The sequence below is a fragment of the Dermacentor silvarum genome, chromosome 6, assembly GCF_013339745.2.
Source record: "Dermacentor silvarum isolate Dsil-2018 chromosome 6, BIME_Dsil_1.4, whole genome shotgun sequence".
NCBI lineage: Eukaryota > Metazoa > Arthropoda > Arachnida > Ixodida > Ixodidae > Dermacentor > Dermacentor silvarum.
In genome coordinates, this window is record NC_051159.1 from 151,907,341 (window position 1) to 151,923,956 (window position 16,616).

At 46.1% G+C, this 16,616-nt stretch overlaps 1 protein-coding gene across 1 annotated transcript in view; it reads right to left on the minus strand.

The window, feature by feature from the left end:
- The window catches only part of LOC119456246 (CRISP/Allergen/PR-1-like), a 31,814-nt gene extending 20,911 nt beyond the window's left edge, over positions 1-10,903 (minus strand). The window contains exons 1-4 of the mRNA XM_037717895.2: positions 10,762-10,903; positions 4,430-4,767; positions 3,076-3,163; positions 170-342 (exon numbers count right to left, since the gene is read on the minus strand). Of these exons, the coding sequence (XP_037573823.1) occupies positions 170-342; positions 3,076-3,163; positions 4,430-4,756 (588 nt within the window). The 5' untranslated portion in view covers positions 4,757-4,767; positions 10,762-10,903. The remainder of the gene's footprint in view (positions 1-169; positions 343-3,075; positions 3,164-4,429; positions 4,768-10,761) is intronic.
- Positions 10,904-16,616: the final 5,713 nt, after the last annotated feature.

Here is a 16,616-nt window from a genome sequence, read left to right on the forward strand (position 1 = left end):
TGTATATATCTGTAATGAAAAAAAGGTGATTTACGGCGTAGTATGCTGAAAGCGTGTTCTGATGTAATTTAAGATAAGAAACAATGTCGTTATCATCATGTTATTTTATCTCCAGCGCTAGCCCAAGCCTTCTTCCTGCGATCTATAATTAAATTGAGGGTGTTCTCACCTGAGTGAAACTTTCGGCTCCACGAATTGTCCTCAATGGTGTACTTGAATCTGCGATGGGAATTCTGCGGGACTCGTTAAACATGTATCCTATGCATCCTTCCCAGTCAGGGCTGTGGTCCTCAGAATCCGTGCGTATGACGCAACCAGTGCGGCCGACGTATGGGAATTTCTCTGTATGAGTGCGAGTTAAAAAAAAAAGAAAGCAGCAGATTAGGAAGTGAAGGATTCTGCATTTTTAACCTTTCGGTGATGGAACAAGCATGACGTTTCGCTTCAACTACAGTGATTTAGCATGACACGATGCGCGACCAATTGGGCTGGTGAGCTGCGACACGAGTATTGATTGACATGCGTAGTTGTCTCACTGTATTCAAGCATGACCCGCCAGTGTCCCACGTAGCGCTCTGCCAAAAAATTTATATCGCAGCTTTTAGGCACCCGTTCCTGCGGCGAGCGTCGGCGTTGGCGTCGTCACTTATTGTAACCGAGCAAACGAGCACATCGAAAGATGAAAGCAAACGCGGAGTGCAGCAGTGGATGAAAGACGCGAGGAGTAAAGCGGAGAGGAGGGTGCAGCAGAACCATGAGGCGGAAAGCGTAGGAGGGTATGGCGAAAGCGTGAGAAGAAAAGCGTAGTGCGGCGACGATGACTGCGAGATGGCGCCAGAGCAACGCGTCGACTGGGAGGTCGGTCGGCGTGAATCGGGCCCACGCGTCACCCACGCGCTGGCTCTCGCGATCTCCAGATTAGCCAAACAGTCGCGCCGCACTTCGCTCCGTTTGCAACGTGCCGCACGAGACAGATTGTCTGCGCCAACAAATATATCATTAAATGAAAACATGTATACAGCAGCGCTCAAATTTCGCAGTAGGGAGTATCGTAATCATCGGGGATTTCTTTTGTTTGTGCTTGAGATAACCACAACAGAGTGCTTATGTCGGACATGTGGGATCTTGAAAGTCGTTTAGCGGGTCTTGTAAAAAAAAAGAAACAGTGTAGAATTTCATTATAAAGATTTGTCATGCGTGATTCTCCACAGACCTCGATCGAACCAACGCGATCGGCTGTAATGTGATCGTAGCCGTGACGTTACTCTAATAAGCTGAGACGTCAAGGCTCTGAGCTAGGTACCCCTGAATTAGGACTACGAATTGGGGTAGTTTGATGTGGTTCATGGTTGTAAACAAAATACAGCGCTCACCCCAGGGATGTAGAAAGAGAAAGGCTACAGGAGCGCTGCATCGCGACTGAAATTTTATTGGGATCTACCTTAATGCTAATTTGTGATAATAATAATAATAATAATAATAATAATAATAATAATAATAATAATAATAATAATAATAATAATAATAATAATAATAATAATAATAATAATAATAATAATAATAATAATAATAATAATAATGAAAAAAATTATAAAATGCATGTACCCATTGACAGTGTTTCACACGTGATTTGTTTTCCTTTTCGCGGCGTTGTAGCTAGGTCTTCCTTGTTAATTTATGCGGTTTCTTGTTTGCTTTTCTTGTTTACCTTTTTTGCTTCTGTATCTGTTCATATTCCGGGTAGATCCTAAAGAAGTTTCCAGACAGCTCTCATAATATGGTTTCATGCGGTTTCTTGTTTGCTTCTCTTGTTTACCTTTTTTGCTTCTGTATCTGTTCATATTCCGGGTAGATCCTAATAAAGTTTCAGTTGCCAGACAGCTCTCACGACACGGTTTGCTTTTTTAGCAGGTTTTCTTTCTATACGTTCCTTGTGTTGGCGCTGTGTTTAGTTTACAACTTAGATACCCTTGTTTGTAAGGAGACCTTAACTAGAAGCGTCCGAAACGAGCAATGGTGATTCATACCAGTACGCTCCGACACACCGTCTTTAAAGGCGAAGGATGACACTGAACACTGCTTTTTCTTCAATTGAACTTGATGGCAAGCCAGTCACATTCTAAGAACAGGTTTTGTGGCTGTCGGTATCAGAAAAAGCCCGCGTGCGGAATTTTGGCCAATATTTAAGCTCTTATTCCGGTTGCAAAACAGACTGAGTGAGGATGATACAAGCTTCGAATTGATGGAAAGCAAATCCAAAGCATGCAGCAGTGAGGAAAAGTGTGCAGACTAGGGTTTCCGGGAGAAAAAAAAAACACAGCTTAATTTCTTCATAGACTATTCATGCAGCCTGAACTTGGCTGCTGCTCTTGGAGCTTAACCGCACGAACCACAGGTGAAATTTCAGCTGTGCGTCTAGTGAATAATGAACAAATATTTTTTTGAGAAATCCGTGGTTTGTGCACTTTTGTTCTCGGGTGCTTATGTTACACCAGGGTTTACACTAATGCACGGATTATGTGCGGTTTGAGGTTTCCTGAAAAAAAATTATGGGGTTTTACATGCTATAACCACGATCTGATTATGAGGCACGCCATAGTGGTGGACTCCGGAATAATTTTGACCACCTGGGGTCTTTAACGTGCACCTAAATCTAAGTACACGGGTGTTTTCGCATTTCGCCCCCATCGAAATGCGGCCGCCGGGGCTGGGATTTGATCCCGAGACCTCGTGCTTAACAGTCCAACAGCATAGCCCCTAAGCAACCACGGCAGGTTGAGGTTTCCTGAAATAGGCACTAGACGCACTACTTTGCGTGCTGACAAGCCGTAATATCAACTGAGCGTGCACTGTCGATCGCACATTTAGTATGGCTGCGTAGAGAGTGACCGAGGGAAAGTTTAGGAAGGAATGAAAAAGTTGCGTTTTCTCTCTTGTTAAATGAACGTTGATGAAAATGTCCGATGAAACATCTTTTTTAGGACATGGAGGACCAGGCGGAAAACGTTTGAGACAGCTGAAAGCAAGATGTGGTATCACATGATTGACTGAATGGTCATTATTGGTGTAACGCACCGATTTTGATACATGAGGGGCAGGATGGCTGGTTAGTGCAAAGATCGGCATGGGCCTGCGCCACTCTGGCAAGATCGTCGTCCCATTCCTGCAAGACACATCATCCATATAGTAGCTTCCAAACGTACGACACTTATAGGAAATAAATATCCCTATTAATTGGGGGGTGGCGAGTTTACCAATATTCACAATAATGCTGGCATATCCATGCCAGCAAATAAAATGCAATTCCACCAATGGCATAACACCTTCCTGCATTTCAAATTATAACGCGCTGAGCTTACCGCAATCATACTTTTCTGGTACTTTCTGGAGTAACATTTCTGGTACTTTCAGGAGCTGTTCTTTACTAGATTGGGAACAAAATCTAGATTTCTAAATAACCGTTATAGAGGTTCCATAGGGTATATGGTTTATTTCAAAAGCGGGTCCTGTGAGCGTGGTAAAACAAGTAAGTTCAACCGGCGAATTGGATGAACGTCTGAAAAAACAATCATTATACCCGCAATTAGAGTTCCGAATATCTGTTCAGTCTTAGTGAAAAATGATTTCTCGTGGTGGTGGAAAACCAAAAGTAGGACCTAAACAAATGGTACGTGCGTTCAACCAAGGTGGCACGGACAGGCATGCACTGTTTTATTTTTTACAAATCTGGCCTCCGCGAGGCATAAGAAGAAATGAACGCGTCTTTTAGGATCGAAGGCTCGACCAATATGCCATTTGCAGTGAGTTCTGTGTTTGTTGCACTCTTCAAATGGTCTCAAGCGATGCCTACCGTTTTTCTGGGGCTTGTTTCATCAACTACTGTTTCGTTTAGTTGAAAGCCCACAACTTGTAATTTTTCGGTTCAATAAGTTTAGACGAAGGAATATCTTTCAAATGAGCGGCCGATGGATCGTATGTAAACCATCACCGAGACCTTCTTAAATGACGGCACTCACGAAGGCGCTCTAGTTAAGTTCGCTTTTCTGATCTCATAATGAGGGCAAAAGGTCTGGTAATATTACCCGTGCAGGACAAAAACAAGACTCAAGACCGTTTTTCAGAAGCTTAAGTCCTTGGGCCATGGCAGTGCGCCTCGCTGGCGCTGAAAGCAGCGAGGGTGTTGCGGCAGTACCTGAAGTCGAGAGATCTCTGCGACCGTTTCTGGGTGCGCACAGTTGAAGTGGGCACGCAGCTAGTGCTCTCCCTCCCTTTCCTTCTTTCTCTCGCTTCGCCCCTCAATCTCCTTCTCCCAGTGCAGGGTAGCGAAGCGGACGTGTATATGGTTAACCTCCCAGCCTTACCTTGTTCGCTCTCTTAATCTCACCCGTACAAGGCGACGGTGAAGCTAAGCATGAAACTATAGCCTCACCATTTCCAGCATGTTGGAAGCATGGGGCAGCCTCGAGCCGGTATTTCCCGTTGCGATTTGACTCCGGAAGCGGTTGTGTGTTGCGAGGATGGTGCTCTTGTCGGCGTCTTCGACGCCCGAGGCAACAGCGTGGCAGTTGCTCGGGCGCTGCCGGCACAGTATGTGATCCTCGCTGTATCGCCTATAGATGCTCTCACAGTCGCCGCTGCCTTGATCGCTGCTGCCCAATATGTGGGCCACGGCCGTTGGCACGCTCAGTGCTAAAAAAATCACCATCACCATTCTTGAGACCTGTGACTCGGTCGGCATACCTCTGTAGAGCTTCATCGTTGAAGCGCCTATACCATACGACACAGAAGCAAGAAAAAAAAGAAAAAAAGCAGATCACTAAATTATTTGTTTGTTGTCGCACAAAGGAAAATGCTGTACTCTATCATTTGTCATTGTCTTAGTTTAGTCCTTGTGATACGTCGTCTTGTTCTTTCTTTCCTATTTGCTTCCCTTCTTCCTATTTTACATTTTACGATCTACCGTCTCCTTCCTTAAGAGTTAGCAGGCGTCGTGATCCTTCCGGTAGTAGCTGCCAGCCTGCTTATTCATTTCCTTTCCTCTCGGCCAATTGTATAAATATTTTCAAACTGAATAATAATCAATCAATCAATCAATCAATCAATCAATCAATCAATCAATTGTTTACTTATCGTGCCCAGAAGGGCGCACGGGTACAGTAACAAACAACCAAGTGAGAAAAAAAAAGAACTACAAGAAGAAAAGTAAAAAAAAAACGTGTAAGTAAAAAAAAAGAATAAAAACAAACACATTAACTATAAAAGGAGCACTATGAAAAAGGGAAGTTTACATACAACAAAATGCAAGGCAAGTTCAGAACAAAAAGGAGAAACACTCTTGAACAATTTGGGAAAGTTATTAAGGTGCAACAGGTGGGCAAAACTCGGAACAACACATTGTCAGAGACTTGTGAAAAGGCCAAGATTAACAAATAGTAATAATAATATAAGAAAATTACATTTTAACGTTTTTTTAGCCCATTTGCTTCGTTGTATACAAGTATAATGTGAGGACTGCTGCAGAGAGACCAGTCATGCCTATTTTTTCGTTCCTGATGTATTTCTTGTGCGTAATTATTATAATTACTTTCATTTGAGAGGAGCGCCTGCTGGCATTAAAGCTATGCGAACAACCACGTACGTATTGTGGATGCTTCTGTATTCTGGAGTACAAAATCTGCTGCTGCTGTCAGCACCACGATACGACGTTTACGTGTAACAGCATGGGCAGAGCGGCCGCTGAATTATGAACATGCACCAAGGAACAAGGTTGCTATATTTGCGGGATCATTTTAATTATGTCAAAAACATTTTTGTCATTTTCCATCACAAGTGCTGCACCTGCACAGCTTAAAGTCATAAAGTCTGTATTCGGCAACAGTCATTACCTAGCTGTGCCATGCTCACAGGAACCAGTCGTCATACTTAGACGCACCCATCTTCATGTATTGCAGATACGTCAAGATGACATCTCAATAGACAACTGATGTGTGTCGACGTTATGGAAGAGAGAGAGAGAGAAATAACTTTTATTTGCAACCGTCAGAAATGACGGAGGAATCAGAATGAGAATCAGGATCAGGAGGAGAAGGCTTTAGCCTCAACGCCATTCATCCCCTAACCGTCGGCCGGAATCCCTTGAGACTCGGCGGCGGTCAGAGCGAGACCGATGACTTTGCGTTGCTATTCTGCTTCGTGGTTGAGTAATAAGGTCTCCCGGCATTCTACATTTCTATTCGGGTCGTTATGGGAAGGACAGGCCCAGAGCATGTGGACCAGATCTGCAATGCTACTGCAGTGCCTACATCTAGAACTAGACTTCAGGATGCCATTTACTGTGCAGTTGAGGGTTTGGAAACACCCCGGTTTGCAATTTTCTCCAAATGACTTCCTCTTATTTGCTGAGCTGGCTATCTGCCGCGGGATAGGTCTTACAACTGAGTTTATAGTGAGAAGTGATTCCCGGGAATAGTTCTTAGTTCGTCAGCCGTAGGAAGGGGTTCCTCACGTGGAGGCGGCGAGTCAGCGGCGATCGACCGGAAAGTGAGCCCTAGGGCGGCCGCGTGCGCCTTCTCTTTCCCCCACAGGCCCTGATGGGCCGGGGACCGTATCAGTGAGATTTGCTGTGCGGGTACTTGTCCTTCTTTCAGAATTCTGGTGGCTGCAGCATAGATCCTGCCCATATCATAATTCTTAAGGGCTGCCTTGGAGTCACTAACAGTCACCCTTGTACCGTTTTGTGTTATTGCTAGAGCAATGGCAGCTTATTCTGCCTCAGTTGCACTTGTGTTTTTAACGGGGCAGTACGAGACCGTGTCTCCACTCTCACGAACCACTACAGCTGTGTGTGCTGCCCTACTATCGTATCCGGCAACGTCCGTGTAAGGCACATCGGACCTACCTTCAAACCTGACCTACAGGGCCGCAGCTCTATCTTTGCGTCTGCCTTCTTGAAATACCAGGTTCATGTTCTTGGGCAGCGGTGGAATTTTGAGTCTATCCCTAGTTTTTCTGGATACGTTACCTGTCCGCTCGGAACACTCCGAGGGTTGGAACCCGAGACGCTCCATGATTTTCATTCCAGTTTTGCTCCCCAAAAGTAGTTGATGCTGCAACACCGTGGCGGCTTCTATGAGCTCACCCAGAGTGTTGGAGAAACCAGCCTTAGAAGTTTTGCGGTCGAGATGTTCGGGAGAAGACCTAGTGCGGTTTTGATCCCTTTCCTGATTATGATTTCAATTTTGAATTCTCTGCTTTACCCAGCTTGAGATAGGGGACAACATACAGCACACCACTTATGACAAAAGCCTGAACCAATCTCAAAAGAGTGGCCTCCTTCATCCCCGCATCCTTATTAGAAATGCACATACGTATGTGGCACGCCTGAGCTTCGAGTCTCATGATAGTTTCGGTTTTTTTTTGCGATTTGCTTGAATGCGCAGCCCTAGGACTCTAATACTGTCTACGGTCTGAATGGCATTACCATTCCACTCGTAAAGCAATATCATAGCTCCTGCAAGGGGGACTTTTCCGTTTCCTCTTTTTAGATGATAGAAAAAGAGCCTCTGATTTTTCCGCCGAGCATTTCAACGCAATCGGCTCGAGATATTTCTCTATTGTATATATGGCCCTCTTAAGTGTGCTTTCAATTTGTTCGTCACTACCCCTGTTTACCCACAGCGTCAAATCGTCCGCATATATGGTATGATGCAGGTCTGCGATTCCGTCCACCTGCCCTAGAAGCCCGATCATCGCTACATTAAACAGGGTCGGAGAGAGGACGGACCCTTGCGGCGTCCCTCTATTCCCCAATTTAATGTTTCCGAGATACTGTCCGCCCAGGCTGATGGTTGCAGTCCGATTTGAGAGAAAGTCCCTTACGTAATTTTATGTCTTGACGCCTACGTTTGGCGCGATAAGGTTTTCGAGTATGGCTGCGTGCTCGACATTATCAAAAGCATTGGAGACGTCCAGTCCCACAATGACCCTAGTACGGACAGTCTTTTTGTCGATTACCTGCTCCTTCAGATGTAGAATGACATCGCGTGTCGACAGACTTTATCTGAAGCCTATCATGGTATAAGGGTAGAGATTTTGATGTTCCATGAATCTATTCAGTCTAGTTTGGATTACATGCTACATCAATTTTACAACACAAGATGCGATTGAAATGGGTCTGACATGCTCAAAGCTGAACTTCTTCGCTGGCTTCGGAATGAAGACCATGCAGGTTCGCAGTTTTCCACGCTTGCGGTATCTCTCCCTTGTCCCAGCATTCTTGCATATAGGTTGCAAGATTACGAATGGAACCATCGTCAAGATTTCTGAGCATCCTGTCGCTTATTTTGTCCGGCCCGGCAGCCGTTTTGGTTCTGTGGTGGTTGATTTCAGCCCTCACTTCCCCGACCGTGATGGGACTGTCCAGGTCCGGGTTTTTTGAACCCACGTATATTCAGGGAGACTCTTTACTCCAGCACAGCAGAGTTATCGATCCCCAACCTCGGCTAACAGTTCCTTCGTCGGACCTTCTTATTTATACACGAGCTTTTGATCCTGATGTCGAGCCTCCGACTTTGTTTTCTCTGGATCTAATAGATGTCAGAGTAGCTGTTATGTTCCGGCACTGCCAATTTCCCTGTCCATTTGATCACAAATATTACACCCAATTTTGCTTGGTGAGTTCCAATAGATGCTCTTCGATTTCTTTGTTCAATGCAGCAAGTTGCTTTCGGAGATTCCTGTCACCTATTTCCTGACTGATACTTCAATCCAACTCTTTATTTTTCTTTCATAAACTCACGAGATGTCTATCAACAGCTTCCTGATCACTTTCTAATTCAATCTCTTCGGTAGCGTCCTGAGCGGATTGAATAACCCCCTTGATCCAATCTTCAAGCACCCATATTCATGTGTTGCAGGTACATCAAGATGACATATCAATAGACAACTGATGTGTGTCGACGTTACAGAAATAATTTTTTTTTGGTTGTGCCGTTTCACGGCAGTCTGTGTACTTGAGATCTGTTGAGAACGAAGTCCTTGCGATCCTCTTCTTAAGCACAGTGATTATTGCTACCGGAAACGGACGTATTTAGGTGGCCATATACACATGTCGCAAAATAGAGAGACATTTGGCTCTACATTGGGACTACGACTGGTATCACATCTTTTGTATATAGTTAATGGTGCGATTATTCCGATCTATGTTGACATTACATTGCTCCGGCAAGCCTTCAGAATAAATGTTGCTTCATTGCTTAAACCGCTGTCAAAGAAAAGTTGGTGTATTTCGACCATGTGTTTCTAGATAAGTTAGATTTTTAAAAGATACTGTAAGATTCAGAAGGCTTGGCGTGGTGATCTACTTGCTTTGGGAAATCTTCTTTCCTGAGCCATTTTCTAAAAAGATGTAGGCCATAGTAGAGAAATTACGGTTATATATGAAGCTTTTATTCGTTTCGTATCAACAGGAAAACTTCCGCATATCCTTCAAAGAATGGGGTAGAATATTTCATCACGCTGAATTTTCGGTTTAACTACATGTTGCCTGGTTTTCTATCAAACAAACGACAAAAAAGCAAAATAATCAGGCATTGTGCGTAGCCGTCGTAGTCTGTTAGTGCATAAATGAACGACATGTAATGGACGTGCGTTCAGGTGAGCGTGCATTCAAGTGGCGGGAACGCTTCGTCGCGGTGTGTAAGAAAGATTAAACGACGAGTGACCATGTGTCGCTGTCGAGCCAATAACAAAATAAAATTCAGCAAGAAAATTATCGACTTGCAGGGATCAGTCGTGGAACCAACATTGAAACAATAGCACATACTCTGTGTTTTTCTTTGTTTGACCTTGAGTGGGTAAAACAAAAATAGAATGGAGGACACACCGCGATTCGGCCTGTTCAGATGGATTATTTGGATAGGCGGACGTTATTTGTATGAAAAATCGCAGTGCCATGGCAGCTAATAAAATATTCACTAATTATCATTTTGATTATTCCATTTATAGCGTATGGTGCAACTGTGAAACTGAAGCAGTGCTGTAATGAAGCCCTTGACTACTTATATAAAAATCTTATAAGTAGCATTAGTTTCGAGGTACTTTGAAATGTGCTACGAGATACATTGCCATTCCAGTTAGCAGCTTCCCAAAAGCGGTGTATAAATTATTCCTTCAGAAGACAAAGTCAGCCGGCATTTTCATGTGCACACTGTGGAAGAGCTAAGCGGACAACTACGGCGGCTCTCAAGTAGTTAAAACTTGGACTGAGGCTTGACTGCTTTTTATGATAGGAGAAAACTACGTAAACATTTGTTGGAAGACGACAGAAGGATTTTCAAGGTGGCGACAGTGAATTTTTGAGCTTGAAGGGAGAACCTGTTCATTATTGGCCCTGCCATATAACAGACGTTGTATCACTGAAATTTCATTACGTATGGATTTTTATAGGGACGAAAATAGCCAACCCGCGCACTGCGCACAGCTACCACTTAAGATAATACTCACGTTTGATGTCAAGTTGCGGATGAAATAAAAGTATGTTTATTTGCAATGCAATATTTAAATTGTCAAAAAATCAATCAGTCCTTCTGTAAAAAAATTCGTAACACCGTCACTTGAACACGCTTCTGAGATCTTTCTGCGCTGAATTTTAGCACTGGTGACTGCTGCAGTTTTAAGTAAAACATCAACTTTATGATTTTTCAGGTTCTTTAGCAATGTAGCTTACATCAGAGTGCATAAAATGCATTTTGCTACACTTACCTTAGTATTCAGCCCTCGGTGCCTTAACGGTGCTGTAAGTGCCTCGACAGCACCCTGCTTTGCTAGCTTATGGGCTAGCGTCTTGTTTCTCTCCATGGAGCAATCTCCACACAAGGTTCATCGAGAAAGAAACTGAACACCTCGCCGGCAAGAAGAGCTGGGGTCAGCACTGATTAGAGAGGCTGAAACCGGCGTCAGTGATTGCGCAGCTCTTCGTCATGGTAGCTGCTGGAACATTTGATAAACACGAGAGGAGGCTGTCAACGACACAAGCTGATAGGGCTGTATGTATATTTAACGCGCGTTAGTGCAGTTAGAAATCACCAAAAATGTGGCACAGATGGGTCTTAGTTTAAGCAGCTATCGTCATTGTAATCCTCGGTGATGTTTACTATTCGGTGTCGATGTCCGTGGTTGTTGAAGCAAGCAAAGCCGCCCTGGATCACCAGCAAATTTTGCTGCACGCTGGTAAGCCAAGGTGTAGAGATGTATGTTTTAGTTCCGAGCGTTACGTTCAGTAAGTATACAAACGAACGGATAAATTTGAAGTCACAGTCCGGGTTCCTTACACTTCTTGAAAGCACCGCTTGTTTTTTCATAGACGCGCTCATATGCGTAAATACTCACACAGAGAGTGTTGAGAAGAAAGTACCAAGGCAGAGAGAGAGAGAGAGAGAAGCTTGATATACTGGCCCGTCGAAGCAAGAGTAAATTCAGCTATTAAAAATATTTCTACGTGACAGCGCCAATCTACGGCCATGGCGCCAGGACAAGCGTCATTCACAACCATCCATGGAGGTGGATGCTGGGAAATACTTTTAAACGCAGGTGTCACGTACGTAGTCATATGTCGGCGTACTCATGTGTACACTCACTCATACACACTCACACTGACTGGTGGATCGAGGGGGGGATAGGGAGCGGGAACGGAGGGCCGTCTTACATTCCCCCCAAGACATGCCAGCACTTCAGCGTTGACAAAACCGAGTGTGCAGTAAACACCCATCCTCCGTTCATTGTACATTTTGGTGAGGCTTCTTTTTTGCTCAAAAACTACAGAATCAGCGAACTGATGGGCTCTTTTGTGTTCTTTTTTTAATCTTCACTTGTTTTCTTATCTTTCGTGCCCTTACCCCATCCCCCTGTGCAGAGTAGCCAACCGAACACTTGACCTGGCTAACCTCTCTGCCTTTCACCTCTTGTTTTCCTTCCTTCCTTGATGAGGCCCCTCTTCCCCTACTTTAAGGCTACCCTGGATCCGCCTCTGCTGACATTGATTTTACAGGCGCGAAGATTAGCGTGAATCAGTGATGGAGGTCGTGAGTGCGTGTAAGTATGAACATGGAGAGAGGCGGTGAGTGTGAGAGGACGGGAACACGAACGCGAGTGTGAATGCGAGTAAGCGCCAGTGAATGTGAGTGGATACGAGTATGCGCGTGAGTGAGTGCAGTTGAGAGTGAGCATGGGGAGCTGGGGCGTCAGCACTGATTACAGAGGCTGAAAACAGCATCAGTGATTGCGCAGCTTTCATCACTATGGCTGCTGGAACATTTTATAAACCCGAGAGGAACCTGTCGACGTTACATATGGTAAAACTGCTGTACTTAACATGGGTAAGTGCAGTTATAATGCTCCGAAAAATGTGGCAGAGGTGGAGAGGGCGAATAGGTATATGAACGTAAGTGAGTACCGGTGAGCGTCAGTATGAGCGGGAGTAAGTGCGGGTAAGAGTTAGTTGACGTGAATATGAAAGTGTGTGAGTGCCGGTGAGTTGAGTGGGCGTGAGTATGAACGTGAGTGAGTGCTTGTAACAGTGAGTAGGCGTTAGTATGAACATGAGTGGCAGCGCGGTGACTGGACTTGTGTACGAGTGTGAGTGAGAGCCGGTGAGTGTGAGTGGGTGTGCGTATGAACGTAAGTGAGTACTTGGGAATGTGGGCAGGCGCAAGTATGAATGTGAGTGCCTGCTAGTGTGGGTAGGCGTGAGTATGAACTGGAGTGATATTGAGAGGTACTGCTTAAAGGAGGAGACAGTAATGCAACTGTATCATATTCCCTTTATTTTGCAGCAGGTTGCCATCTTGATCGAAAACACTCTTGACAAAAAACACATAAACTAGCTAAGCTGTATACCCATATGTATAGACGTGAATCATTAAACAAAGTATGATAGGACGGAAAACCCCACTGGTGCGCAGTCTTCTTTAGCCTTGCGCCACTAGTGCAAACTACGCTAATTTTTTTCTTTCAATGAGCTCGCTCTCGTGGGTTTCACAACGGATCCCACCAAGCCCAAATGCCATGATGAGTCTATATACGCAGAAGTAGACTCATCGCAGCAGATCTTCTATAATGGTTCTGCGTTGTCAAGCCGACAAGCGATATTGTAGATCACTGAAAGGAAGCCCAAAACTCAAACACTAATTTTAGTCAACATTACTAATTTCGTACACAAAAATATGAAAACGGGAAGAAATTGAGTTGCCGCCAGCTGGCAGCGCGTTTCTTCGGTCGTGCACCCGATGATATGTTTCAAACCCGCCACATTGTTTCCTCTACTCTTTCCTAAATATATTTTGACTGATGACCAATCATTTTGTTTCATTTCGGAAGCCTGCGACTCTTAGTTGTAGCTTATAGGGTATACCACTCTGTTGGAAGTTTCTGCGAGCCAGAACGCTACTTCTCTAGTTCTGCTGTTTTCGCCTGATTTCTGTGTATATCTCCGGGTAGCCGTCATGGATTGTTGCACGGATGCAAGTTGACGTCCCCGCGCCTCTGCTGGGGATGGCAACTTCAGCGATGGTTGCGTATAGGAAGCGGAATGGCCTCCAGAGCGACACCGACCGATGACGACTTTCAGCTTGTGAGGAGCCGCATAGCGAAATGAAGAAACACCAGGGCTTACCTGTCTTCAAGCACGTCGATTGTAGGAGTAACTTGAAATAGCGCAGTCAGTACAATTCTATTTATACCAGAACTCGCTACCGACAACCTGAGGCGACTCAACAGACAGGGTGTCTCGGTGCTTCTCGAAACGGTGATGCCAAATCAAGTCACGGACGTCAGAGTGAACACACGAAAAAATGTCTTGGCTATTGACGTCGTACATGAGACTGCGTGGATCACTTTGAGCAAACTTACAGAACTTAGCGGCATGAAGGTCCGCTCGTACATTCTTCTGGACAGTGACACCACTACTGGTGTCATCTACGACGTGAACGTCTCCACCTCCAGCGCCGACTTGCCGATTTTAGTTAAGCCAGCCGTTGATGGTTTCGCTATCGCCTCTGTGTCTCGACTATCGCCTATGTGTCTCGACTCGGCACATCCCGCTGTGTGAAGGTAGTTTTCAAGGTTGAATCCCTTCCCTCACACGTCAAGGTGGGCCACTTTAGGCACCCTGTGTGTCCATTTATCCAAAGACCACTCCAATGCCGAAACTACCTGAGGCTGGGATACGTGAGCGCTGTGTGCGAGAACACGAGAGTTTGCTCGCACTGCGCACAGCCCCACGCTGCAGACTTCTGTGTAGCCACAGTTCTCAAATGCCCCAACTGCATTGGGTCCCATCATGCTACCTCAAAGGACTGCCCCAAAATGAGGAAGGAAAGGATCGTCTTGAAACAGATGGCAAGAGACCGTTCGTCTCGTCGGGAAGCTGTTACGGCCATTAGAAAGCGACGCTCGAGACGCCGTCGGACTTCAAAGAACGCAGATTCCTCTATGAAGAGCGCGGCACATCCGACAACTCCTCCTCCTCTACCCCGTAGGCCTGGCGGAGTCGAGTCTAACTCTGACAAGGTCGTGCCGGAGAACACCAATACTGAAGCCTAGACCGGGTTACCAAAGCTACAGCCGCCGCCACAGCAGAAACCACAACCGAAGTCACAGATGATACCACCGCTGAAGCCACAGTCGAATCCTCCGCCGCAGCCATAGCCGACGCCACAGCCGACGCCACAGCCGACGCCACAGCCGACGCCACAGCCGACGCCACAGTTGAAGCCACAGCCGAGGCCACAGCCGGAGCCACAACCGATGCCACAGGCAATTCCACAGCTGGAGCCACAGTCACATCAAAGGATACAGTGCACCGCGCTAGAGTCCACAATGCCGACTCCCGATAAATTGCCCGAAGAAGACCGGCAAGTGGTTGTGATACTTCGGTCCCCCATAAATACCCTTCGTATACTCTTAAGCAAGCTGCATACTCCACCAGCACGAAGTGCAGTGCAAGTACTGGATGCTCTTAATCCAGTGCTTGCAAGTCTCGAGTAAGCCCCATGGCTCACCCGCAGTTTCCTATTCACGCAGCGACCACTGGCCCTTGGTTCATGCCAGATGTCTTCAAAGCACATCACCCGCTATGGGACTTGAGTTTGGTGTCATGGTGCTTCGCTGCTCACACAGGGCTCACTCTCTTCCTCTTTTTATTCTCCCTTTCCCTTACCCCCAGTGTAGGGTAGCAAACCAGACGTTCGCCTGGTTGACCTCCCTGCATTTCCTCTCTTTGATCTTTCTCTAGCTTGCATTCGCCATCTATTTTAGCGCACGAAGCGCGTCGCATATTTGGCGTTGTTTTGCCCAACGAAGCAAAAACGCCAACCGCTCAACGAAGCAACACCTGCGTCTTTCTCACAAAGAGTTTAGGAAGAACATTCGAGAGTTGAGTGGAAACCAGGCTTTTCAAGTCAAACGGAGCACTGTAACTGTCGTGACTGGCCAGCGTATTGTTCCAGTGTTTCTTGCCTACCTCGAAAAAAAAAAAAAAAAGCATTTCGACAATTGAGCCATCACAGCGAGAGAGAGAGAGAGATAGGGGGGGGGGGGAGGAGAAATAGTGACGTCTGCCGATCATTGCGCATACCTCGCGAGGCCACCACCGTCTCGAGCTAAATATTTAGGCATAGATGAAAAAAAAGAAAAAAAAAGACCAAGAAAGAAAGCGAAGTATAAGAGCGTGTACAGGAAACGACCGATCGTTTTAGCAGTCGTGCGCCCGTTCGTTGACTTTCTCTGCCCTTTCTGCGAGAAACAAAACGGACACGGTGAAGAAGCACGCGTCGCATGGGAGCAGAAGGCACAGTTCCGGCAAGAGACGCTGCTGGCCGAAGCGGCCAGCCGACGATCTCCGGCGAGCGTTTTCACGTCGATTCGCCAAAATCACGACGACGGCTCGCAGTGACGGCGAGAGGAAGACGATGTTGAGCGAGGAAGAGAGAATGGCCTCCCAGCTAAGAAACGACCAAGAGGCAGCGGGCTGCGGGCAGACGCGCATGATTTTCCATGGGCGATGGGCCCCCTGTTCAACCGAGTAGGCGTGGCCCAATTTGGTGCTTCGAAGCGAGAGCCCCACTGGCGACGCCAGCGGCGAGTGGGGGGACCCTTTTCGGGGACCCCCAACGAAATACTGTGCTCGGGCCACCCCGAAGGGAACGGCCTTGAACATCGCGTGGCACGCGGCCGTTCGAGATGTGCCCCAGAGCGGAAGATGGAAGAGCATCAACGTCAAAGGCGTGCGCACGGCGTTTGACGACCATTTTCTACATACGGGTAAACCACGTAGTAGTGTACGGCTCGTTGGAAGCACTGCAGGGTATCAAGAAACGTGACGGAGAAAGAAATAGATGATAGACATGGAGTTTAACGAAAACAAATGTTGGATTATTTCGTGCAGAGGGCAGGGTCAAAAACACGAGGAGAAAGGAAATAGAGATCTGAAGCTTCCCAATTAAAACATCAAGAGAGACCAATTGTTCGCGCGTATGATACACGCGAATATAGTGTGCGGACGATGTGACCATATAGAGTAAAATATAGGTCCTTTGATGACAATCACATTTATACAGGAA